Genomic DNA, 27,900 nt, shown 5'->3' with positions numbered 1-27,900 from the left:
AAAAAAATACCATGCACAAGATGATTAAGATGCTGTATATATGTTTATTGTGTAACTTATTGAAAGCTCATCGATCACACATACAACACCAGAGAGGCTCAACGGGTAACAACAAAAAATACAAATCATCAGAAGATCAACACATTTCTCGGCCTCGAGTTTAACCGCAGCCAAAAGACAACGACGGTGGCTCCAAGATGCTGAAAATATGGGGAAAAGAATGAAGCCGATGCAAGCTAACACACACGCGCACACACACACACACACACACACATGCCTGCAATGCAATGCAAGCCGTTTCCAAATTTTTGCAGCTTTCCGAGCTTAGATGCCACACGTTGGAGAATAACAGTACACGCTGAAGCTGCCACTCGCTGTGGTTAGATGAGTGGGCAGGTGATCTGAGGACTGTAAGCAGACCAAATAAATAGCACACAGAGAGTGGAGCCACTCAACATTGTCATAGAAAAAGCCACCAGCAGCACTCAGGCCATGAATTAAAACATTTTGCCGACAACCCAAAAGATGTCAGACTGGGAACTCTACAACGAAGAGTTGCAACCGGTACAAATTCAGGCTCTCAAGATGTCTTCCAGGCTCTCACAGAGTGACCAAAGCCAACCTGGAACCAACGCAAACAACAAACAAAAAAAACACAAAGACGCCCAAATGAAACACTGTAGCCCCTTCAAATGCATTTTGCCAATAAGAAATGCTGAAATCACAAAGTCAGATAACTGCAAGTGTCATTTTGCAGTGTAAATATTTCACTCTGACTTCATAAAAGGCGAGGTCGACCTGCTCCTGGTAACCACAAATCTTACAGCAAACATTAAATACTCCATCGATGAACATAATTCAACCAATCTGGTAAAATATGTCGCATTAGCTCTTTCGGACGCAAAGCTTATTGAAGTTTCCACATTGTCTGATTATTGTGCTGAATAAAAACAACGAGACGATAATGCGGTTTAAAAAAAAAAAACATGTAGGTTTTGGACTTGATTCAGTCCAAAATCCCAAATCAGAATACTAAATCATACATCAATATATGTGTTTGCGTACAAAGTGCTTGCTCTAAAGTGTCTGTAACATTTATAAGCTAGAAATAGTAGTTGCAAACTTTTACACTAGGTTAATAAAGAGCCCATTTTGTACTGGCAAACACATTTGCAGACACAATGTAGTACACACTTGTACAGCAATCCTTAAAATAAAATGAAAACATACACATCCTGATTTATCTTCTGCGCGGTTGGTTTTTAAAAATATATATCTCTTTCAGTGATGTAACTTTCTTTTGTTTTGGCCAATTTTCCCTCAAAGATGTGATCGCATATTCCAGTTTCCAAACATTCACAATTACCTGAAACGGCACCTTAGCAGTGCCTTCATCTTTATTGTCTAACGTTCTCCCATCTTCCTTCATGTACACAGAGAGCCTTCAACACCCAATGTTGGATGGGCATCTGTGGTGTGGACCGTATTACATGTGGACTTTGGGGCAAAGCTGCCCTTCTGTTGCTACTGATAATGGAACAAACGCTTGAACCAAACCGTGCTCTCCCACTTCTCCCATTCTCAGATACCAGCATCATCCAATTAGCATGTTTTCACATGTCTTTACGTGTACCGAGCAGCAATATACTGTATTTGGATTAGTAACAATAACAACATAATAGAAATTTACATATATGTATATATAGTTTGACTTTTTTTTAGTGTGAATATAATATATTAAGACATTTCTGCAACAGCATCGGCTCGCTGGAAACCTCAACACGAGGCGGCAGGAACAGAACACCGACCGAGGGACAGAAGCAGAGAAATGGCCCACATCTCTTGACATTCACAGTTTAATATTTTCTAAAGCCGTTTCATGGCTCTCGCCCTGTCTCTCTTCATTAAGGGATTGTCCATTACTAACGACCTATTCCATCCGCTTAGCCCGCTTATCTCAAGGGTGAATCCAGAGCGACGTGATTCAGCGGCATGACGCATTTCCTTTTGCGTGCTGAAATGTGTTTTTTTGTTGTTGCGATGTGTTCATTCGGAGGCTGCTTTGACGTTATTCAATAACGATCCTTTTAAATCAATCGTATACTCGCCGTGAGGGGAATTCTATGTTTGCCATTGAAGCATCGGGTAACCTCCTCGAGCCAAAGCTTGTATAGCTTTTGTGTACGTTATGCTGTGCAGCCGCGTTGGTTATCAAAGCCTTTGTGGTGAGAATAAAAAAATGTATAAGAGGAGAACCTTGATAGAGGGTGTCACCCATGCCACCCACTCACCTGCACACCTAACCCAGAGCGCTTTACATTACAATTGATCGGGACTAAATATTTGAGTGAGCAACGGACTCTGCCCCAGTTTTTGATTGCTGCGAGGCAAAGTAATCAATGCATAACTCTTAAAGATTAAATTAAACCAGAAAGTGGAACTCAAAGTCTGTCATCAACAGCCCTGATCAGCATTTTTGGTAAGTCAGTTTTTACAAGAGTGATGTGACACCAACACGGTTACAGAAGTAAACTATTAGCTTTGACAAAATTCAGCCATGATCACGTCATGGAGGCCAAATGAAAACACAACAAAGGTAAACTTGCAGTGTAGTGCGTGTGTGTAGGCTGTGCTAGTGTATGTGCAGGTTTTTAGTTTAGTGGAGGCTTTACACCTATCCATCTACGCATAGTACAATAACGCATAAATCCTAATCACATAAGCATGCCATGGCACATGAACGGAAAGCTTTTTAACACTATCGATAGGCACAAGTTGCCGAGTGTACTCGGCAGATAACACGTATAAAATGTTAGCTTACTACAGCTCTTACCTACTTTCACAGTCTTTCTACTTGTTCCAGATGCTGTCCCTGCAATAGCAGTGCAACAGGAGAAGAATACAACTCCCAGGGAGAGAGCTCGCTCATTGAGGTTTCAGTCGAGCCACTAGGGGTGGCTGCTGGTTACAGAGGTTGCTGCTATCACAGGGTGAAATGCAACAGGTGTGTTTATCGTCCCTTCTATTGAACAACTATGTCAATGGGCCCCTAAGAAAAGGCACTTGTTGGTGCTCGGGGTACCGCAGCGCTGTTGGAGCCGAGCGGCTCCCGGCTGCGAATGAATCCGACCAAATTCTCCTAAATAAGCACTATTCAGTGCTGCAGTTGTCCTCGCTGTGTGAATGTAGAATGAGGAGGTCAATGCTGGGCTGTTTTCAATCATTCCAGAATATTTAACACGTTACATAAATACGTTTTTGTGAAATTACCTTTTATTTCCTTCATTAAATATCCCCCAAGGAAGGAAATAGATGATATAGTTGTATCCCACTCATGTCTGAGTGTGTGTCTGCATTTCTATTGAACGTTACTTTTTCAGTTGTTAAAAGTTGTTCTTCTTTTAAACACTATTGTGGCAGTAGAAAAATAGAGAAAAATATCTTGACATCATATAATCTAAATTTCATGAAAATATGACCAGCCTTAAACAAAATGGAGCCAGGAATGCAAGGTAAAACTGCATACTAGTGTTTTTTTACTCTATTTTGTGGCCGATTTCTACTTCAATCACTGAATACGAGATAAAAATACAAACTAAGCCACAATCGAGCGGCAAAGCATCTCTACCAGCAAGAAGGATCAACAGGGGCTTCTTCTCAGAGCGGTGTGCGGAAAAAAAAAACACGGCCAGAACGTGCTCGTCTCCTCCCGCTCACACACTGACGTCCGTCCGTGAGATTAATACTTCAACAGTGCCGTTTGCTCTTAACGATATCAGCGAATGCGATCCAGAGTAGCGGCGAGGCTAATGCTCTTTGATGCGTTACGATCACAACGTTGGCCTTTTATGTGCGCGTGTCAAAGAAATCCAGCAAAGTGTGTCGTTTGGTTTTGCGGTGGTTCCGTTATCGACGGCGGCGTTTTCTCGTCTCAAATTTGGCACCCTCAAAAAAAAAAAAAAAAAAAACCACCCGCACGAGTTATTTGGTTTGCGGCGGGAATCAGTGAGAAACTTGTGACTGCGTGGGGACGTCCTGGTCGATCATTCTTACACCTAAAAAAGGCCCGCCGGCGTTGGCATTTTCACGGAGAGAGGCTCCCCAGCAGGTCCGGGGTGATGTACCCCACAGGCATGGCGGGCAGGGCTTTGAGTGGGTGCTGTGGCCGGCAGGCGGGGGGAGACTCGCGGGGAGGCGGGTTGAGGAGCAGACTGTGCTGACTGTTCAACTCCTGTACCACTGTGTAGTCCGCAACCCGTGCAAAGACCTGGGATTGGGGAGGGTCTGGAAGAATGTAAGGGGATTGGTTGTCCCCTGCTCTGGCTGCAGGTTGAGTCTCCGCTAGCTGGGGGGGTATGGTTTGATAACCCTCACCAGGCATGGGGGAGCTGGGGGGGGCAAACATCTGTGGGGCGTCGCTCTCTGAAGCCTGCCTGCCTCCTTCAGGATCCACTACGAGCAGCTGAAACTGCTCCTCCTTCTCCTTTTCTTCCTCGCTATCCTCGCTGCCTTTGTGCTCTTTTCCCTTTTGTGTTCCTTCCTCCGTGCCAGAGGTGCTCTCCTGGCTTCTAAGTTGCTGGCCAGGAGACAGCACCACCCCCCCGGTGGGCATCACATTGCTGACTTGGGCATAGAAGTCTGTGTGGATCCAAGTCTGGGGCCCTGCGGTTTGGGTACGGATGAGGAGCCTCTCTGGAGCCGGGGCCGTTTTCACCACTTCGGGGGAGGTTTCTCCGTCCTCGGGTTGGCCCGGCAGCAAGGTGGCCATCAGCAACAGCGCGTCCTGGTCCGGCAGATCTGGGTCATAAGAGCTGGCCCGCCCCGAGTCATTGTCGGGGAAGCTGGGGGAGAGCCAAAAAGAAGATTTCACAAAAATAAACGGCATTCAGCGGCGTGAAGTCATTGCCGTACGTGACCATCTGCACAGTACCTCACGGCATTGGAGAAGCCTGTGTTCATGTGGTGGCCAACGGGTTGGGACACGTCCAGGAGCCTCTGGGTGTCCTCCTTCTCCCCAGTGCCTGCATCCTCAGCATCCACCTCGATGAACTCCACCCATGGCTCGTCTTGGTAGAAATCTGTTGCATAAGTGGGTAGGCTGCCGATACCTCCACCACTCAGAATGAAGTTCAGCTCGTCCAGCTTCCCTTTCTGCATGAAGCAATCAGGATGAAGGATGACTCATCAATTCATTTATTTCTAATTTTGACTTAAATCCTGCTTGCACAATTGGAAATAAGTAATAATATTTTTTCAATTCACATTAACATTTGAATATTGCCCAGTGTTGCCCAGGAAATGAAATGTCAAATGCTGTTTGAATTTTAATTTGCAAATGCTTAATAAGTGTGACTTAAATACTGCTTGCAGAAATATATAATACAGTTCAATTGTTTGTATTGCATTTGAATGGTCCGCTGTTCAGCCGGGCTGAAAAAAGACTTCCATTTACATTTTAAAACACCTGAGAAAACAAGTGAAAATGTAGATGCAAATTGATTTTTTTTTTATTTAAATGTGTACTTAAATAATTGATCCATGTGGGGTCATTATAATAGGAAGTGTTTGTAGGCCAGCCCTAGAGCTTTGCACTGGTTCCTTGGACAAAAACCTAAGAGATTTTCACACTGAATTTGGGATTTTTGCAAAAAAACAACAGCATGGTACTTTAGGACAACATGCTGACGACCACACTCTGATCACCAAAGTAAAGAGCTTACATCAGAATATAATAGAAGTTCAACAAGCCTGCATGAGGCAAATACACAATGAGACTGTGAAGGCGGTCAAGTCCTTATTATGTTGTTTTGTCTCATTTGGTTCCTGACTAAGCTGCCGAATAGCTTTGTTTTGTGGGCTTATTATGTGCTAAAAAAACACTCTGATCAACCAGGTCATGACTATAACTTGTTATCTCCAGTGAAATAGATTGTTAAATAAGCTGGGCCGGTTTGAGGCACGAGACTCTTTCCCCCCCCACCGGGCCAAAGATGAATCCCACTCCGGCCCTGGTGCATTGTGTTTCAGATTTAAGCATGCAATAGCAGCTTTGTTGTTGTCCTTATTCCTATAAGCACTCTTTCCCCCAGTGTTCAAGGGAGAGGAACTTTTGTAAACAGCACACCGGCAGCCCGGTAAATGCCCACATCCTCTGTCAATAACACACCCACAACACAATGCTGAACTAAGAGCCTCTTCACATCGTTACCCCGTGAACTCTTATCCTCGTTTACTTACACGCAAACCAGAGGACCTGTTTGCTTTGAAATTGTTTACGCCTTTATTTGTTGGTTGAAAAAGATGATGAACAGGACGGGAAAGGTATAGTAAGTGGTGTGATGATTAGGTGGCTGAATAGGCCTCAGACAACTGAAACCTAGATTTGTCTGTTCTTCATCAAAACTATAATACATTTAATACTACACTTAATATAACTACTTTATGGAATAAAAAAAAAATCTATCTAATCTATTTATTGGATGCCGGGAATTCCTTAACATATTTTTGCAATGTCGTGTTTGGAGCAATTTGATTCATTGACATGAACGACCAGTATTTCATTAATGCGAGTGAAAGAAATGCAATATTTAACACGAATGCATAACATTAACCCAAGTTGAACATGTTTCAGATGAAACTTGTCAGGGCCTATCTGGTGGATAATGGGGACACTGATTTGAACTGCCAAAAACATACAGCATCCTTGGTATCTTTAGGACTGCCAATGGGATGCCAATGTGTATGTGAGGGTTGCTTATGGGTGAGAGCAATCCCAGACAATAATAACAACACAGACATTAATGTACCTTCAACAGCTCTGGATCGATGCCTTTAATTTTGGGTGCAGGAACCGGCGGCAACAGAATCATCATCAATCTGTAACAGTGAGGAGAAGGGGTTGACATGATGAAGATAATTGGTTCACAGTATTTGTGTGTGTGTGTCATAACTGTCATTGTTAAGCAGTAGAGGTTTGAATGTGGCATCCACGCTATTGGTTTAGATGCATGAAAGAGTGAGAAAGAGTCCGCTCATACCTTTCCTGCAGAAAGACAACAACAGTCATGACCAGTATGATGATGCCGGTGATTCCGAAAACGAGAACTAGGGTGAGCGGAAAAGTAGACTCTGCAAGACAGCATGAAACACATCCCGTCGTCATCACCAATGATGGTTCACTCCATCGGTCTGACCCAGACCAGGCCCAACTCTTTATTACCTTTTTGCAAATGACTACAGACTGATTGGCTGATCTCACCTTTGACGGGAGCCTTCACCACATGGATGAAGATGGAGTCGCTGAACTCTCCAAACCTAACGAAGCCCGGCATCCTGCTGCGGATGTGCAATTCGTACTCTGTTCCTGTGCGGAGACCGTAGATTGTCCGCTGGGTTTGCGTCTGCATCTCCACCTAATGTACAACACATGGAAGAGAGAGAATAAAAACAAAAGGGTTCAGCTTTTTTTTATCAGGAAAGAAGACGTATAGGTTTAGTTTTGCCAAAGAATATAACTTCTCCCAAAGTAAAATAGTTGAGTTATTTCAGATCCATTAAACAGAGGACCTACTGTCACAATGGAAGGCTTTAAAACAGTTACCAGGGCTGCATTTGTCAGACTGGATGGCCCCGCATTACTAAATACGAGCCTGAGCAAGGTCCCATGGCCTCTGACCTACAGATCCCTCCCTTCACTTCCTTCAGAGAGGCTGTGTTTTCCCAGAGGGCCTTGCTCTGGCTTCCATTGCCTCGCCAACAAAGCTACTCTGCATTTCACCCTCACAAGTTCAGGGGAGGGGGAGGGGAAAGGGAAACACGACACTGTGTCTGTTTGACCTGCCTACAATTTACTTTAAAGAGAGTGCATGAGTGTTTGCATGTGTCGGCTCGTGCCTGAGCACATGGTGCCTTTTGAGACGCTTTAAGTTGCGTGTTCTCGTGTGTTACCGCTATGTGGTACCGCTATGTGTCTGCATTTGGGAAAGAGGAGGGAATCATTTGGGAGCAAGTAGAGAGAAGACTTACTGCTTCCCATTTGGTGGAATTTGTCGCTGTGTACTGGATCTCGTATTCAATGCGCATCCAGCCCGTGTTGACGTCGGCAGAGGGCGGGGCCTCCCAGTTGACCATGACATCATAGTTTAGCCCCGAGCGACTTATGTTGAGCAGGGTCCAGTTCAGAGACACTGGTGGGTCAGGACGTACTGCCAGGGAAAGAGAAAAGGTCAGTTTCACTCATAAATATATTACGTTTATGAAAATTGTATATCAAAATCATAATTAAGTAAGACTTGCTTTCAATGCACTTGATTATGTGCAGATGAACAAACAAACTGTAAAGGTCTACAGTGTAGTGGACGTCACTATGTTAGCATCATGGGCCAACATTTTGAAATTGAAAAAAAAAATAATAATTGCATAGTAGACATTATTTATACATTATACTCCACGGTACAATATTGTTTAGTTAAAAAAACATGTTAAATAACAACTGTGCTAGTCTAGGCCTTTCCAGCTGTGGCGCTCAACATGTAAAGATTGGTTTGAGGATGAAACTGGATGTAAAGCAACAAGATCATTAAAATTGTGTGTCCCAAAAAAATGCATGGCCCTTGGCTTAGATTAAAATATATATTGAATAAAGATTTCATATTTTGGCTTGAGGCAGCAGTCAAACAGGGAGAAAAGTGAATCCATTTAATGCAAATATGTTGAATACAAACAAATAACTTTTGGCCTGATGTTGGGACTGGACGGGGCTGGTTAAGGATCATCCTTAAATATTCACAAACTTACTGAACGTCCAACATCTTTGCCGTGGCTTCAGCAGAGGGCAACGTCCAAAAGTTAGCTTTAACAACATGCTGATAATCAATGTGTGCACACGCGGAGAGATGATCCGCCTGAAGACTAATCAGCAAAGATATGACAAATATCATGTGATACCGCAGTATCTCTCAGGGTTTGGTACAGATCCTGTCAAATAAAGGCCATCAGACAAAACATTCACTATGTAAACACTGGGTATCTGACACTCCCTGTGGTATTGACAGGCATGGGACATTTGCCGGCAGCAGCGAAAAGTGATCTATTATACTTGCTTTGCCCGTTTTCTGCTGTCCCACAGCGTATGTCTTCTCGCCATTTGAATTATTCACTGAGCAAGGTTTGACAATGACCAGCGCAGCAACTTCCACATAGGTTTGAAAGAAATTGTTTTGAGAAAACGTGCTTTGCTAAATATTAAATTGAGGTAGAACCACCCAAATGGATTTGAACGAGTCGTAAAAAAAAACAAAAAACGTTGGACTCAATGCAGAAATGTCTTTACCAACCGATATTCTCCACGCGGAAGCAGTCCTCCTCGTTGTAATAGGTGATGTTGTTCAGGGCGCGGAGCTGCGTGCAGTAAGTCACCCAAATGGACGTGTGGTCGGTGTCGAAGAAGCACTCCCGATTCGAATGAACATACTCTGGACACTCCTTCCATTCGCTGGGGGGAGATCTAGAGGGCGGGAAACAAGGATGGAGCGAAACGGTTACCCTTTGCGTTAAACTCACGTATGCACACGCTGATCCGAAAAAAGATGACACTGTGGCCACCACACTCACTCTATCTTAATGTAGAAGAGTCTGAGCGCTCCAGGAGAAGACAGGTTGTGGAAGTTGCCCGGACTCCACCAGCATTGGAATGTCACCTGGTCTCTTGACATGCACTCGGTGATGTGAGGCTCCAGGGGAGCTAGAAGGCAGCGAGAGAAAGAAAGGTAGGATGAGAGGCAGGACAAACAGAAGGCTGCGTTAGGCTGATCTATCAAATCTCTGTTTTTTTTAAAGGTTTTATTAAACCTAATTAAACCCAACACTGTCTTTTCCCACTCCCCCTGAAACCGTGATAGTCGTCTAATTTTGTCACACTAGCAAGCTGCAACCCAATCTAAATGATATTTAAATATATTTTTCCAATACACAAGCCCAACACCTTATTCATTACTAGTAACATAATTGGACATACACAGTGCATTGCAGTAGCATTGTGTTTTTTTTAGTCATGGGGGTTAAGAGTTTCCTGTAGTACCCAGCCGCCATGATGATAGCCCTGCAGCAAGGGAATGACGCTTTCTGCTGCTGCATCTTGTGTTACTCTAAAATGAATTTCAGCTCCCTGTACATCTGTGGGTAGAAAATCAACCCATTGGAAGACAGTTATGGGCTGCATCAAATCTCAGTCTCTGTGCCTTTGTACCTTTTAACTCTATCCACTCCTGCACCTATTGACCATTTCTCATCTGCCCTGCCCCAAGGTCCTAACTCAGCCCTGTTCACCTCTCCCTCTGCACCCCTGTCGCTTTTCATCACCAATCCCCACGCCACCCGCTTCCTCTCCGATCGGAGGCTATTTTCACATTCATCAATGAGAGTCCCAGAGTTGGCTACAATCATAAATAAGCCACGTGAAAGGCATCATCGATTTTGTCTATACTCGCTCGCCTGCAGCGCTTGCTGCAGCATAAATCACCCACCCGACCCCGGAAACATAAACATGCTTCACAACACGGGGGCAGCAAGAACAGCACTGCTGGCCAAATGCAGGCCATCTTCATGCAATCGTTTTTTGGTTTTGTGGGCATTAAGAGCAATATCTCAACATTAAATAGCGTTGAATACACGCTATGTGCATGCATACGATATCTGCACAAATACACACAACGGGCTATCATGCATCCCAGATTAACATCAACCACACACAACAACAACCACAACAAACCCTCCGAACAAATAAGAATTTGATGCCATTACGGCCTCACAATTCATTGCATTCCTACGGCATTGGGCCTGGAGCTCTCAACCCTCCCTCCCCGCTTCCCACCTTCCCTCCCTCCCTTCATCTTCTGTCTTGGTTCCCAGAGCTTTGCTATTTCATCTGGGCCTCACCTCCCCCATTCAACAAATTCCAGCTGCGACCATCAAAGAGCGTACTGCTGACACTGGATGCAAAGGAGTGCTTAGCATTGCAGCAGGACAGATTACATAAAAAGTGAAATAACGCCTTTGTTATGAAGGTCTTTGGGTTAAATGGGTGTCATGGTAAGGTAATATTTCAGGCAACTCACACTTTTTTTTCACCTTGCACAGCGATTGTTTTGAAAGTTAAATTCAGAGAAGAAGAATAGGCCTTCACTTGGAAAGATCAAACGGTAAAGTTTTTTAAATTTTTTTATTTAAAGCAGGGCTGTGGCTGCTCGTCAGTCTGACGTCTGCCAGAGGTAAACATCTGGAGTGTCCAATTCTCCCCTTTCTCTCAGCGTTCCCCCTTAACCCTCATTTTCTAATCCTGTCATCTTACTCTCTCACTCTACCCTGATATGACGATGCTTAACCCTGTGAAGTTCTGTAAAAAAAAAAAAAAAAAAAAAAAAAGATAAAAAGAAATAAGCCTGAAGTCTTCAAGTTGTGACTGGCTTTCAAGGCCACGGGGCAAAGTCCTGCCTGGTAATTTTGTAGCAGGGCCTCGCTCCCCCATTTTCTACTAATACATACCCCCTTTCAGCAATGGAAAGCTAAATCCTGCCCGTGCCTGCCAGCAGCCATAAAATGATCAGCCGTTGAAAGCTTTCGTCTCCAAGAAGAAACTTAATTGTGTGTGTGTGCTCATCCTGTCTGTCTATATTTGTCTGTCGGCCCTTGAGGGCTGTGTTTGTCTGGGGCTGATAAACAGCTCTTAGCTTCACGTCCTGTCTTCATCAGGCCGTGGAGGGGAGCTAGGAAAGCACTTATCTACCTCTGAATCAGCTTCAGCCATTAAGGTTTAAAATCCACTAAAATTCTCTTCTTCCAGCTGGCAAACGGGCAAAAAGCAGCAGGAATACAGGGAGAAAGGTGCGACGTGTTACCTTGTTGTGAAATGCTCGACGGCCGTATGAAATGTGTCGGAAAACGAGGCTCTCGGCCTGCGCCTTATTGCATTTCCATCTCATTTGCAGATTTAAGCTGGTGTTGAGGTGATTAAAGTGTTAAAGGGATGCGAGAGGGAGTGAGGAGATGCGCACAGTAAGAAGGAGCAGGAAGAGAGAGAAGAGAAGAGAGAATGTGCAGATCTAGCCCTTTTCTTACTGTAGGGTTTTAATATTTTTGCAGTCCGTCATGAACTGGTTTATCGAGAGAAATTTCAGTCCCTGGAGGGGATTCATTATCACGCAGTTCACCACTATTTAGAAACAGGGCTGGTTAACGTAAATAAAATAAACCATGACACTGCATCTACAGTTTTGGGGTTTTACAAAGTGATTTTACGTGTTTCTCACTGTCAAAAAACAGCACAAAAACAATACACACTAGCATTAACCCTAGCTATATGGACATTGAGTGACTTTTCATCGTGCTATTAGCACGTAATTGATTTGAATTGCCCTACGCTTGAAAAGAACACACACACGGCTTGTGAACAGTAGAACTTGTTGTTCTCAGTCCGTTAACTCTCGACTCGTACTCTGCTCTCCTCTGACAGTGTAAACATAATTACACACACAGCTGAATTGACCCTGGAAGTCTCAAATTAACAGGGAAATGTAACCTCCAACACATGAAAGGCAAAAACATTGTTTGGTTAGCTCTCTTCGGTTTTCCCACAGGGAACGTGTCTTAGATGATGAGAAGAAGAGAAAATGCACGGACTAGAAGGAAATATTGTAAAAGGCGAATGTGGATTTTCTTTATATCCCAAATGAGTCTCTGCTGACCGCATTGGAGCTACACGGAGGGGGAAATCAAAGAGATAGCGATGTAGCAACTTAAATTCATCCCTCCCAAGTGAGCTGGTGGCCTGCGGACAGGTGGTCCCTGGCAGTTCTGGGTCTCTCTCCGGTCGCTCGGTGGCCGGGATTTACACAGGCCGATTTAGAGCTGCACCACTAAGTGAAGTCGGTCAGTGTCCGCAGCGGCCATCAGCTCTTCTCCCATCAAAGTAGCCAAGTGTTCTTAAGCCAGAGAGTCACAGGGCTAGTTCACCAGCCACCCAACTTTAGTCTCATCTTTAGTTTGTGTCACAAACTAACTCACGTGGACATGTGACAAAAATGGAGTCCACTCAAGGTTATGCCAACTGAAAGCAATGCAGGGGCGTAGAATGGAGAGGCCAAGGTCACACATGGGGCAGCCCTCGTGGCTTAGAAGGCCAGGTGAGTTTAATCAAGCCAACGAGCCTCCGACTCTGTATTTTATTCATGTGAAATTTGAATAAAAACCACTACCAATTACGCTTATGAGTGGAGGTTAAATGTTTAGTCAGGGGGCCATGGAGGAAACCGGAAAGAGCAAGAAGTGGGCCAGAAGGGAGAGGGAGAAAGGTGAGAGGCTGCAACAATATACAAACAAGGGAATGCAAACAGGTGGTATAAATAACTACCGACCTGCACAAACAGTTCCACACTGAACTTGCACCTCGAAAACAAAAACCGACAGAGAGTATCAAAGTTCCTTTGTCCGGTTCCTCGAAAACGTTCCGCCTTTTCTCACAGGACCTTTGGCTTTCTCCTCCTTCTTTAAGTGTGGGAGCTCAGAGCGAGGAGATGCCGCTCCATCGGATCCTCATGATTCCCGTGAGTGTTCACGGCTTTGAAGTCCTCCAGAAACGATCTGATGTGTTCGGCCATGCAAGCTTTTCCTTCTCCCAGCAATATGTTGGCCTGAAGTAATGATGCTAATCTCCCCTAATGACATCATGGCCCAGTATTGACTTAGTTATGTTATATAACATGCGAGCTTGGACACCTGTAAATACCAATGGCACACTCGCTCCACATTTCTGTTTCGTCTTATTTTCTGACCTATTCTATTCGGCTAGCTTCGATACTTCAGCAGGCCGTCAAGACGTTTTTTTGTCACACGGGACAAAGCAACGTGTTAAATCCACCCGGCGACTGTGCGGTCTCACAATGAGGTGGGACGTCCCACTTTCGGAAATCAGTCCAAAACGGCTGCGTAGCGTTTTGAGAGATGCTGAAAACCTGACATTTCTTCTAAGCTGCAGCCACCGCTCCACTCGCCCAATCTCGAAGCCATCTCCTATTAGGAGGCTTTTATTAAACTTACATTATCTTTCTGAACAAGTGCTCCTTGGATTCATGTTCTAAAAAAAATGGGACTGTACTTTCCATTAGAATCTGAACAGTATCATTTTGAGTTAAGTTAAGTATTTCTTTTTTTCCTATAGAATATGATATTGGACATATCAAGCTGTAGGTAAAGGCTTCATTACACCAATAGGGCCCACTTTTGTTAAACCAGGAACATTTTTCCTACATGCACGATTGTTGGAGCGTTTAACTTCAGAAGCATCTCAAGGAAGGCTCCGGCTTCGCTGCACAGAGAAAAACACACCCACTGCTCGTGTTTAAAGTAGATGCAACGTTAGGTTGTGTGTACAAATCAACCCTCCATACTGTTAACCGCTGGTTACCACCTCATCAGACTCGGGGCCCGAGGAGCAGTTCTCCCGAGAGACAAACAGATGCTCAGCAAAGGTTTTAGGGGAAGGAAAAGGACCGCGTGTGCACAAGGACAGCTCGAGACAAACGACTACCAGCGCCTGTAATCGCTTTGGTAAGCCGTTAAATACATACGAGCGTCTCCAAACCTCTACTCTGGGCTTGTTATGTGGCTGGCTCGACAGTGGACACAGAAATGCTGCAGGAAAAAAAAAATGAAACACTCAAAAAATGCAGGAAAGATTAAATGGAACAAAAAAAAGGGGTGTAAAACCACACCAAAATACAATGTCTTGGGTTACTCGGTAGTACTCAACAAAATGGAGGAATTTCCGCAACCTAGATGTGCCTGGGAAATAGAGCGGTGGGTCGTAGACGGGCTGTTTAAAGGGTAGAAAAGCGTGCGTCAGGTTGGAGTTGATGCTGGCACAGGCTGCGTGAGTTTGCTCATGCAGTCAGTGGCTGCTTTGTGTTTAAAGATGTTTTAACGGTTGTCCAGGAAGAAGCATACAGAGGCCATTGTAAATATTTAAGGAGTTGGACCTGGCTCTTTGTCCGGGAGCTTATCAGAAAAGTAGCTTGACGCTAGAGATATAGACATCGGCTGCAGGCTGTGACGCCGAAAGGCCCAAGAGCAGAGACGTGGAGCTCTGAACTAATTGACTTAAAGTAGAGCCACAGAGACCCATCTGTTTTGCATGGATATCACTGGCTGCTTCTATTGTATACACATGTTCCAACATGCTTGTTGGAGTATATTATCGGGACACTCCCATTTTGAGGTGTTGTTCTCCCTTTGCTATACCTACTAAACTCCCAAATCACTTGACCGAGACTCTCCTCTCTCCATGTTAGTTACTGATGGGCAGGTGCCACAGTGTATGGTGGGTTCTGCCATCAGTGTGTGAATGGGTGAATGATGTCATGTAGTGTTAAAGCGCTTTGAGTGGTCGGAAGACTAGAAAAGCGCTGTACAAGTACAAGTCCATTTACCAATGACCAAAGTTCTTAGCAATAACAAAGATCTTATGATAGAAATCTCAGTCATAAACGTATAGTCAGAATTCCATCCATGAACCATGATCACCCTGATCTACTAAATAGGAATGCTTACAGTATGTTCATGCAGACATCACTTCAGTCAATGGTTTAAAAGAAGAGGAGATTTGTTTGAAAACCACAATGTCTGAGACGTGATCTTTTTTTTTCTTCCACTCGGAAAAGCACTTAAAGCTGGAGAGCGCAAAGAACAATATGTTCACAGCTCACAATAATTGAACCAATGTTCTCAAACTTCAGTGCACTGAGTCATTTATTTTCCTCAACTGGTGAAGCTTTGACTCCTTCCCTGATTCCCCGATCGATGCAGCCGAGAAAAATACAGACTACACAATGGCCTTCATGGACCGAGTGAGGCTTTAACACAAAACATGATAATGTCCATCATGGACGAGGCAGAAGAAGACAAGAGGAATTGGCCTTTTCCAGTGGATGGCGGTGGTGAAATTCCCAGCTGGTTTTCACTAAACCCAAATAAAACCAGAAAAGGCAAGCTGAACTATTTGTCTTGTATAGATAGTGGTTCATTGTAGTGGTTCATTGTCCCGCTCAAGGACATTATTTGTTTTTGAGTTTGAGCCAGATAATAACAAATTAGAAAATGAACCCTTTTTTCACACACCCAACTCTCAACAAGCTGACGCTCGGTCAGTGATCTACAATCAGTTTGGGACAAGACGGACACGGCCTATCACTTTTCACTCGTTACATGCATAGTATCTTTTCAAAATATACCGTCTTTACCTGAAGTTGGCTTTAAGCAACATAACCATTGAGTTGGGTGTAGGAGAAGACTCACATTCAGAGAGTGACACGAAAGTCCCTTGACACTCAAGTAACAACGTTCTCCTCGTTTGAGCCAGATAAAGCAACATCAAATCTCAATTTCTGTGCATCCAATTAAAAGGAATATATTGTGCCGATGCAAATGAAGGGCTGAGACAAATCCTTCACACAGGCCGAGTACATGTGCAGGAACCTCGTGATAAATCTTTAGTAAAAGTCTCACAAAGATACAGGTATAGACATGAGATTTGGCACTCCAAAGCGCTCCGTGAGCTGCGGTGTAGCACCCTGGGGAGAAACTTGGGCTTCAGGTTCTTGCCCATGTGCACGTGGACAGGAGGAGCCAGGGATCAAGTGCATGAGGCCTCCATCGGAGTCGGGTCACACAGCCGTTCCTCCAGGTAACGTGCGTGGTTCTGGCTGTGGGTGCTGTGTCGACCCGCCAGGCATGTTTGGATCTTTTGTATGTCCCTGTCCAATGACATCTGGCTCGCTTACGAATGGCAATTACGAGTAGACGCACAAACACACACACCTTTGCAAAATTTAAGTTTGAAAAACTGGAGTTGTGAATATAATCTATAACTAATCTATAACACAGTGTAACATATTTCTCATTTCAGTCCATCAACAACAACGTGCAGTTTTAAGTGTGTGTCTGAGTAATTGTGTGTGTGGACAAATTCCAAGTATCAGAGGCTACAAAGGCCCAAGTTATAGAGGGAATTTATGTATTTACTTTACAAATGATGTGATCAGGAATTGTTTCAGGTCTACTTTATGTTTGATTGTATCTAATTGATGTCACAAGGGCATGCTGATCACATTTGTTTATGTCATTTTTACCATAATGAACCATTTAAATACAAATAAATTCCTGCTGATTGTCAATTTTCTGAATTTGTAGGTAGGAACCACTCACATAGCATCAAGCAACCTTGAAAAAGGTTTTCATTGAAAAGTGTTGCTGTCATCCCCAATAAAGAAACCTCCGTAGCAGAACTCAACAGCCACACAGCTGTTTCAAAGGTTAAAGACAAGACTTAACAAAGTCAACAGCAGTATTAATTCCTTCTTGGGAGCTGAAACTGCTCTAAATCATGATGATCTAGCGTCTAAATTATTTTCGGCGGAGCTGCTTTCGCCTGCAACTATCACAAGAAGGTGCCGAATCACCACAGGGCTATGTACCCTCAATTTCGTAAGCAATGATCGATTGTGGATATTAAGCGGTAAAGGACATCTTGGCGGCCCGTTGGGTTTCGAATCATATGCAAACCTGCTTGTTTGGCCCGTTTACTCAGCCGCAGCCTTCTTTCACCTTATTATTTCAAATGGTTCAATGGCAGCTGGACTGGCTGGCTGAACATCCTGCGCCATCCTGTCCCTGGACTTTGACAGCGAAGCTCCAACCATATATTTACCCTAGCACTATTGATCACCAGACTGTTTGACAAGCCAAACCAGGAAAGAGCGGCGTTTGCTCAACGCTGAACCTTTCCACATGTATCCGCGCAAACACGGCGTGCTGCAACTGGTGTCTGACATCAGACATGATAACGAGTGTCAACAGCGTGGTCCTCGCAGGACCTGGATCACGTTAATGTTCGAAGAACACCATGGAGAGAGCTTAATAAGCTGAAGGATGATAATTGCCTTGCATCAGTCGGTTACTTCTGCTTGATTTTCCCCTTTGAAAAGAAACAAAAAACCCACAAATAAGCCTACCTGGTGATGTCACGTCGTGCCGGGCCATGAAAAACCCATTTCCCGGAGTGGACAGCCAATCCAGGGAGGACATAAGGAGAGGAAACAGGAGATTGGAGGACAAGAGAGCCATGATGCTGCAGAGAGAGACAGAGGGGAGAATGAGCAAAGGACAGGGACACAGGGAATATAATTATCAGTTGAACTCAATGATGACATGCCCATGTGAAAAACCGCCTCCTTTCCTCACTACTCTCTGGCTCGCTCCCTCTTTTTTTTTCTCTCCTTCTTGCTCTGTGCCCTGAGAGCATTACATTGTGGGTCGGTACCATTTTTTTACCATTTATTTTCAGCTAGTGTATGTGAAATGTAAGCGCTATGTGTTATTCGTTTGCGTAATGTCCAAGAAAGATTTTTTTCTTTTTTCTTAAAAAATATTTCTCAGTCATGCCCATTTGAAATGTATGGTCATTGGACTTGATTCTAATCAGACATATAATTAAAAATATAGACTGTAGGTTAAGAAACAGAAAGATTGAGACAGAAGCAGAACTCATGACGGCCATCGAACATGAATTAAAGAGTTGCATAAATCAACTTCTAATCATCACAATATTTTGAAACGTTACTCAAGTCCATTTTACACCACTCTGGTTTCTAAATAATAGCGCTGTCAACATAAACACATCTCTGCCATTAATGTGGCCGAGATTAAGGCAACAATATATTTTATTATATATATACAGTATATATACACCGAAAGTTGACCGCGGAAACGCCAGCGGAGAACTGTGCAGAGGAATTACTCCACGTGTTAAACAGAAGGGGGGCGAAAAGGACCACTTAAAGCATGGCTAAGGCTAAGCTAGCTGCTAGGCTAAGCTAGCTGCTAGGCTACTTCCATCTCAACATCTAAGGTTACCCTGCGTGGCACACAGTCTGCAGAGGACCACCGCTATGTCCCTAATATTGGTTTGAAAACGTTGTGGCTAAATGTGGGGAGCCGTAAAATGCTGGAGAGTTGAGAGCAAAGTGCACGAGGTCAGCAGGAAGAGTCACTGGTTCAACATTATCCACCCCGTTGAAATTCGGCCTCCAAGATGGGAGTAGTTTTGTGTTTAAAATAACATTAACAATTAAACAACAGTGTCTAAACTCATTGCTTTGAAGATTTAGTCTTTAGAAAGAAAAACAAAATAATAGTAATAGTAATATTAAACCTGTATGGATTCTTATGGCAACTTGGGGGCAGCAGAAACAAGCTGTGAACACAACACAACACATCCAAAATATGTGATATGTCAGGACAGGGCGCTACCAAAGCATTGTCCGCTCTCGGAATTGTCTCTGTTTAACTTTCTCAGTTGCTCACCAACCTTTATTGTCACATTTTGTTCCCGTCTCATGTTACTTGAGGTTGCAAAAAAATCCTGCTCCCAAACAAAATGGCCGCTTCTTCTATATGGCCTGTGATGTTGGGGAAATTATTGGGAAACCTTTGCTTATCCAAGAGATATGTGCCAACATTATCATTCAGTCACGTTTGCTGCACACATTTTTTAAACTTTGTTTTGGTCTTTACCACTTTCCAAGGTAAATATTGCACTTTTTAGCTGCTCAAAGCAAAATAAAGTTGATCCATAACAAAATACTCCAATGCCAAATCTGTACATACAGTATTGTAAGCGACGTGGGTGTATGCTCATGAAATCATTCATGTCCCACAGGGTTTTTATATATCACTCAACTCACAGTAAGCCCAGAGTCTTCTTGAACCACCTCTGCCTCTTCTTCTCACTTTAACTTTTCCCTCTCACCTCTAAATGCCCGCCAACAGCGCCAACTAGCTTTCAGAATGAACTCTTACAGTATTAGTAGAGCAATGAATAGTAGTATTTGACATTTGGTGTGCAATCGTTGAGCTGTGAGAATTTAGAAAGATGTCAATGTACCACTTCAAAAGGAACATTGACTCCTCCAAATGATACTCAAAGATTCCACTAAAAACCTTTAGACCTGTGAAGTGCATGCCTCGCTCATCTGGGTCTTTTACCTACAATTAAAACTATTGATGTATGTTCTGACATAGAAAAACAGAGACAAGAACTGTTGTCAATAAAATGTTCTTGCCAACTCACAAGTGAAGTCCAACCTCTAAATATAGGCCAAACTTTCAGTCCGCACCCGTGGCTATTTACAGCTGCCTAGCAGCCAGCAAACCAAAACGTTGAGGGTGTTTTTCAGTGCAACTGTGGCCATATTATTCCCTGGTCTGATGTACTCTGACAGTGAGTAATACAGCTTATGAAATTCGTCAGTAGTTTTTTTTTTTGATATATGGAAAACAGTTAGCTGTGCCTAGAAAATAGTACGGCAAACTGACTATTTCACAACATTCTCGCACGTAGAGAACAACTGCTGGGCATTGAAGCCAGCCAATGCGCATTTATTTATGGCTGACAAGCGTGGCGAGTTTAGCCAGACCAAGTTGCACATGAATGCATATTTAAAGGTTCCCATGAGCGTTCAAATCACCGGTAGTTGTTGAAAACAAGAACATTTGGTGGTTAACACTGTCGCCTCACAGCAAGATGGTCCTGGCTTTGTGTCCACTCAGCGGCCTTCCTGTGTGGAGTCTGCATGTTCTCCCCGTGTCTGCGTGGGGTCCCTTCAGGTACCTGGGCTTCCTCCCACAGTCAAAGACTGTGCTCTGGGGATTAGGTGAATTGGTGACTCTAAAAAGGTGTGAGGATGTGAGTGTGAATGCTTGTTTGTTTCCATGTGAGCCCTGCGATTGACAGGGTGAGCACTCCAGGGTGTACCCCGTCGTTTGCTGGGATTGACTACAGCCCCCCTGCGACCCTGTGTGAAGGCTATGCAGCTTTGAAAATGACAGATGTGCAAAATGCAACTACAACAAAACCTATGCAACGTAAAGATAATCTCAACATCTTTGCTAAATGTAAATTTGTTACTTGTAATTTGTAAAACTGGACTTGTGTGTGTATAATATTATACATATTTCTCATTTTAGTCCAACAACGTGCAGTCATAAGTGTGTGTGCCTGAGTGACTGTGTGTGTGTGTGTGTGTGTGTGTGGGGACCAACTCCAAGTATCAGAAGCTATAAATGGCCAAGTTATAGTTATGCAAGAATGAATGACACCGGGTGCATCTGGTCCATTTAAAATCTTCCATTTACGATCAATTATTGCTTCATCGGATCCTGTCATACACTCTCCTTCTAGTTTGGGTAATCTGTCATTTGGAATCTTGATTTAAAACCTCTCTTCACTCTTAGCTAAAGGGCCATCATCACAGTGAACTTATCAGCCTTATTATCAGCACTTTTGAAACAGATTTTTCTTCAAGGTATTATGACGAGGGGGCGGGGGGGGGCGGGGGGGGGTCAAACAGTCCCTCCACTCCAATATGTGGCTTCATGTTAATCCCAGCATTAGTCTCAGGCCTTCATTCTCTGGCATGGCTGGTGCTTTTTCATCTCCTGCATGTTTCTCCCCCATTCCACTCCTCCACTGGGCCAGTGCGAGCTCTCAGACTCGCGAGAAGGCCACCATGGCCAATCAAAAAAGAGGGAGGCTCAGCTCAGGCCTCCTGGGGTCCACTTGGTAAACATTTAAGGCCTCAGTGGTCAAACCTCCACCCACTACCTCTGCCCTAAAATACACACACACACACACACACACACACACTAGATTTGGCACCCCCACCATCAGCAGCCCGCCTGTCCCATGTTTCCTCAATTCTGAATTGATCATCTGCGGACAAAGGGAGCTGTCAAAAGAGGGATAGGCTTCTAGGAGTAGATGGGGTTATGGTGTGAGATTGAAGCCAAAGGAAATAAAAGGTTATGGGGTGAGAGGTCACATCATCTCTGTGTTTGCTTCGTCCATAGCTGTAGAATTGGCCCCCACCCCCTCGCGCACACGCACGCACACGCGCACACACGCACACGCAGACAGATTGATGTTGTAAGCCAAAGTTTATCTTAAGGTTTTTTCAAAGAAAAAGCAGAAAGACTGGGGAGTGATTGCTCTGACTCTGCTATTCTGTCTTTATCCCACATTCATCATCTCTCTGCACAGCTGGTGGACACTAACTTTTTCTATAGACTCTGGGTACACTAAAACTTTTTAAGTCCAACAATAAATAACGGCTTTACTTGTATTTCTAATTTGTTACAAGACCACTGCTGAAGCTTTGAAATGTTTTTTATGAAGCGTATGAGGTAAATAAGAGATTCATGTTGAACATCAGGTGAAAACACCTGGAGTAGGTAGCACTTTACTAACACTTAAGATGGCCCTTACTTATAGCACTTTGACTTTTTTGAAGAAACGGTACTTTCTTGATTCTTGTTGTGATGGGTCATCACCCTCTTGGTTGAATGCACTTATTGGAAGTTGCTTTGAATAAAAGCGTGAGCTAAATGAAATGTTAGAGTATAGGTGACAGTGTCACGTTTTATACATTGTGGATGAATGATTGAATGGCTGGATGCATTTATAGTGCAAAGGGACAATATTGCACTAGTCCGGTATTTCAGAAATGCCTGTAATCATCTATGATATGATTATGTTGGCTCTAAAATAGATCCAACCGGTTTGTCAGACCTTAACCATGCATGCAGAAACTCAGCAAACCATTGTAAAAATACCACACAGGCTCTATGCTTAACATCTAGAAAAAAAAACAATCTAGAAATGACCATCCACCAAGATGCTTACCTAGTGTGAGGCAAATTCATTAACACGATTATAGAAACACATCCGTGAATGGGATTTGAATGGGATTATGGCTTTGATGGACCAGCTCTATACTCACAATGAGTTTTGGTAAAAACAACCAGGACAGAGCTCCTCAGCTGGAGTCAGACGCTGCAAAAAGATATTGCAATTATGTCTTGTGAAGACACTGTGCCATTTCTAGCTTTCCGAGATGAAAGTATAAAAATAAAAAAAAAATTGTGAAATGTATGCGTCAAAGCAGACAGAGAAGTCTTTTCGGCCGATGCCAATCTAATGAAGTTATATGAGAGAGTAGAGTTATAATCAAAAGCTGATGAAGACATTTATGGGCAAGACGTTGTAACAATTAGCTTTTATGAACAGTGAACACACCCGAGCCACATCACAACTCAAGCAAGCCCAAAAGAACCATGCTTTGTCCTAATATACTAATTGAACATCCTCTGCATTTCACTTTTTCAATCCTAGGTTGCCGCCTAGACATGCATGGCAATTGACTTAATTCTGCAACTCATCTTATAGAATGTGTCATACAACAAAACCACTGTTGTCGAGAAGTATATCTTAAGGGCCTAAAAAGAAAAACTCATTGTAAGACTGGCAGCTAAATGTATCAAGTGTTTGAATGAATTAATTTGAATGTGAAGCCTCACATTAGAGCACTCTTGAGCTTTTGCTCACTCACTGTAAACTCTTCATTATGTATTTTATTCCCTACCTTTCATTCATTACGGTCTCTCTTTCACTACAAATGTGCTAGTGCTCGGAGTTTAATTAAAATTAAAGAATGGTATTAATCAATTCAGTATAACCCTGTTAATTGCTTCGGGAACCAGTGTCTGAATGACTTCATAAAAATATCTATTCACTGTTAGATTTCAAGGAACGAGACAAAAAAAAAAAAAAGTTAAGCCAAAGATAATCTAAAGACAAACTACAATCGCGGAGTAAAGCCCATGTGAGCGTGATGCCGGAAGGAAACAGGCCTTTGGGTGAAACGTGCTATGTTAGCTAGCATGTGCTGGAGCCAGCGTTGCCGTCCCAAAAGAAAGCGCATAGATACACACTCAAAATCTTACCGAGAAGACTTGATGTTGAGCCACTGTGCTTGCAGTATTCGTTTCCACCGCCAACACACTAAAATGACCCATAACGCACAATTATACTGACACTTAGCTCGGGTCTCGAAATGCCAAACAATGTCTGCTGTGCAACAAAAACAGCAGTTCCACACGGCGCTTTATGTTTTGCCAAAACTCTGACGTACTGAAAATACAGCAGCCCTTCAGCCATGTTTACTCAGACAATTGTCCATTCCTCGCTGGGCACGGCGCTTCCGCCCCCCCCGACACACGTGTGTGCACACACGGACACGTGCGCAGACGCACATAGGTAAGCGATCTCGTACCAGCGGACAGACAAACCGAGGCGAAGCACTGCCACTATAAGCAACCACAGACTGTCGTCCCGCTTTCAGCAACAATGGAGGGTTAAGAGAGCAGCGACACACCTGTTTTCAAAGATGTGTATTTAGTTTTAAAAAAAAAAACTGTAATTCATCCTGTCTGTTTTTTCCCCCCAAATCACCTGGCTATAAATGGTATTTTATTTTGAATATGCTCTTTTCTGATTTGCAGTGCAAAATGCAACCCTTGAAAAACAATTTGTTGAGGCTGTTATTACATTACATTACATGTCATTTAGCTGACGCGTTTATCCAAAGCGACATGCATTGCATTTCCACCCATGGTTAACATTTTGCCTTGGGAGCGATTAGGGGTTAGGTGTCTTGCTCAGGGACACTTCGACATGGCACATACGGAGCAGCTGGGATTCATTTATTGCTTTCACAAAGTGAAGGGAAATTATTATTTTCATTAGTGTGCAAAACACTTTTGTGTGTTGACGGACAGTTTACTCATTCAAATACTCAATCAAAGACGACCAGTAGGAGTGATCAAAGTCAAAGTTTTAGATTGGGCACAGCAGTGTTGGACCAGATGAACCGTGTTGTGTGTGTGTGTGTGTGTGTGTGTGTGTGTGTGTGTGTGTGTGTGTGTGTGTCGGCCAAACAGTGCCAAAATTTGATATGATCCGATGGTGTAAATTGTGCGTTGTGTTTTGACGAGATAGGCACTGTTTTGAAAATCGTAGTTATAAGTGAAAACCGCTCCCTCTTCTGGTGTGCAGCCAGTGAAGGATCTCGAAGATGTCAACATAAAAAAGGGCTTTGTGTAATAACCACAACTTCGACAAATGAATGCAAACATAATGCCTTTCCTTGATTGTACGCACATAGACCTCCGAGCACCTAGCACCAATCAGTGAACCCTATATTGAATCACTGTCTCAACAAGGCAGGGTTTCATGGCTGCATTATACACATTAAACATTACATTAAAAATATGGTTGCAGAAACATTGGGATCATTTCAAAAATATTCGCAAAGCAGTCCAAGGTCCACCGTTTGGCCTCTCAATAATTACACAAGTATCATGCAAATAGATTTTCTAGGCTCCACCACTATCACCTCTTCCTTTAAAATAAACAAACTGGGAGTAAACATACCACAGACTTGAGCCTGCACGTCAGACCACAGACTGGTGAGGAAGAGTCCACACAGGCAAAGGAGGCAGGGCCAGAAAGCTCGCAGCTCAAGCCAGCTGCTCCCCATAGACCCTCGACTGGTGGTAAATTCACATAAATGCCGTGACCAGTGGTGGGATGAGTATGGACATGTGTTTGTGGAGAAGGAAGGGGCCCTACACGCATGCACAGGACACACTTTTCACCCGTGTCCCTGTGAGCGCGCTCAGGCATTCAGATCTGGCTACTGGAAGTGCTCTAATGTCTCCTACTCTTATTTCATAAGAGAGAGAGAGAGAGAGAGAGAGAGAGAGAGTGGAAAACTCAGAGTCAGCACACTGGCATGAGCATTAGCTGTACTGGAGTACTGGAAGCACGACACACATCTGCGAATCAGACTACACTGTATGTCTGTGTGCGTCTGTGTGCGTTGCGTTAACCGAGTGAAAGCTGTGTGTGTGTGTGTGTGTGTGTGTGCATTGACGCGCATGTACGTGCATGCACGTGAATGCAGGCACGTGTGTGTAAAAATCAAGTGTGTGTAACGGAGCGAGAGCAAGAAAGGTAGAAAGTGCAAGCAGGAGCCTGGGACCAGCAGTAACAGACAGAGACACACATCTTAAAACGTAGCTTTGGGGAAAGACGGCGTGCTTCGTCCCATGTGTGCATGTCAGCACGCACGGGCATGCAACAGTCTGACAAAGATTTCTCAAATAATTGCTCTCAAGCCAGATTCTAGCCTGAATCTAACTTTTCTTCTCTGTTGTCTCCTCTGCTCGACATCAGCACAACAATCTTCCTTTTGTCTCCGTTGGGTCTTTTTTCCACAGTGAATTGAAAGAATGGACCGTCACACGTGAACTAATCGGGTTCAAATAAATGAAACACATCCAGTGCTTGAGAGTTGAACTCTGCGCAGAACCACAAAGAAAAGTCTAAGTCTTGAGCGTTCAGCAACAAACTTTTTTTAATTTGCACCCAAGTCCTGCCCAGAAAACCAGCATCACAGAAGACAGAGCCGATGTGAATTAAATCGAAATGTTCTGACGGCACTCAGGGAAACCAAACAGCTGTACTTAGTGTTGAATGTGACCGAGAATGACTCGCCTCGTCTGCTAGTGCGTACCAGCTGTACCTGGACGCTGCTGTAATGGCTGCCATTAGGCATCGTGCTTCATCTGATGGAACAGTAACACATATTGAATATGGCTCAACTTTTTTTTTTCTCGTATTTAGTGTGTATCATCCACACATGCGGGGAAAGGGAAAGAGGAAATTGGTATTTGATATTTACAATGTCCCACAGTGTTGGGGATTGTTTATTATTTTCCCCTAAATTTGACCCAATCCAAATCGCAAAGCATTTGGTACCGATGTTTGATAGGATTTGGATCAAAGCGACAATCTGGAGAAACAACAGATGGACTTGTGGAAATAAAAGGTAATGGTACCCATTGGTGCGGTAAAAACGTTTTCTTAAGCAATCTAACGAACTACAACAGGAAGAAAAATGCAGATGAACTCCTTTATGTTTGGGGCTGTTGATGAGTCAAGGCATCACTAAGTCTGGAAACTTTTCATTAACACTCCTACATTTGCTGATAATTAAATTAAAACAGTTTTTGAAAAAAAAGACCATTGATAATCTCTATGGTTGCACTCCTACTGTAAAAAATAAATAATGTTCCCTGAGGGGAGCGTGGGCCTATGGTGACGTCCATCTGGGCAGATGTTCCAGCTGTACCACCTTCATTGCAGGGTTTCATTGAGCCAGCATGTTCAACGTTGTGTCCATTCCAGACAGATGTTTGTGTCCCTCTCTCGGCATAACGTGGCTATCGGTACGCCCTTTAGGACACATCCGTGAAGGTCTGCAGCAGAACCCTGGACCAACTCGAAGTTTATGTCACAGTAACGCGAGAGCAGGACAGCTTGCAGTACACGCGGTGTACTAAATATTTATGCTTGGTCAAAGATATTTTGCAACAAGCAGCCTGAGCCCCGAGTCCCCCCCCCCCCCCCCCCCAAAAAAACCCCACAGAACAAATGTGCTGCAAATTATTTTTAGCAAAGTTTCTCTGATCGTGCGTAACGCGCGCAGTTTTTTTTTTAGAGAAACCAAAACGCAAATGTACTTACTTATTTTGAAGTCTTGCGCTTAAAACGCCGCAAAGACAATGCTGATCGACTTTTCAGAACTTCATCTGATAGCCAGCCCGAGGAACGAGCCCGAAAAGTCCTGCCTCTTCACAGCAGCCTGCTCGGTCCAGTCTGATCGGTGCGATCGGGCTTTCCAGAGCATCCGATCATCGAATAATCAGCTCTGCGTGGCTTTCGGGCTGAATATTTTCAGTCTTATCTGCAACTCAGTCCATCATGTACCCACTTCCACAACTACACGCGCTACGCAGCTGAGAGTCAGTGTGTATGTGCGTGTGTGTGTGTGTGCGTGTGTGCGCAGACGTGTTTGTGTGTCTATGTGTGTGTTTCTAATGGCGGTGAAGCGC

General features: G+C 43.8%; 1 protein-coding gene across 2 annotated transcripts; it reads right to left on the bottom strand.

The window, feature by feature from the left end:
* Nucleotides 1–24: 24 nt before the first annotated feature.
* Nucleotides 25–27,900, bottom strand: ghra (growth hormone receptor a). 2 transcript variants are annotated; one of them, XM_037482607.2, is made up of 10 exons: nt 27,533–27,900; nt 18,060–18,175; nt 9,613–9,742; nt 9,336–9,505; nt 8,026–8,204; nt 7,259–7,412; nt 7,038–7,128; nt 6,807–6,876; nt 4,931–5,151; nt 25–4,841 (listed from the first exon to the last, which is right to left on the bottom strand). In XM_037482607.2, exons 2-10 carry the CDS (start codon nt 18,169–18,171, stop codon nt 4,085–4,087), a joined length of 1,884 nt encoding a protein of 627 aa, XP_037338504.2. In that variant the 5' UTR covers nt 18,172–18,175; nt 27,533–27,900; the 3' UTR covers nt 25–4,084. The 2 variants fall into 2 exon arrangements, with proteins under 2 accessions (XP_037338504.2, XP_062418187.1); XM_062562203.1 differs by lacking the exon at nt 27,533–27,900 and adding an exon at nt 25,376–25,505.

The sequence above is a fragment of the Pungitius pungitius genome, chromosome 5, assembly GCF_949316345.1.
Source record: "Pungitius pungitius chromosome 5, fPunPun2.1, whole genome shotgun sequence".
Lineage (NCBI taxonomy): Eukaryota > Metazoa > Chordata > Actinopteri > Perciformes > Gasterosteidae > Pungitius > Pungitius pungitius.
Note: the sequence above shows the minus strand (reverse complement) of the source record. Positions and strands in the feature narration are given on the sequence as shown.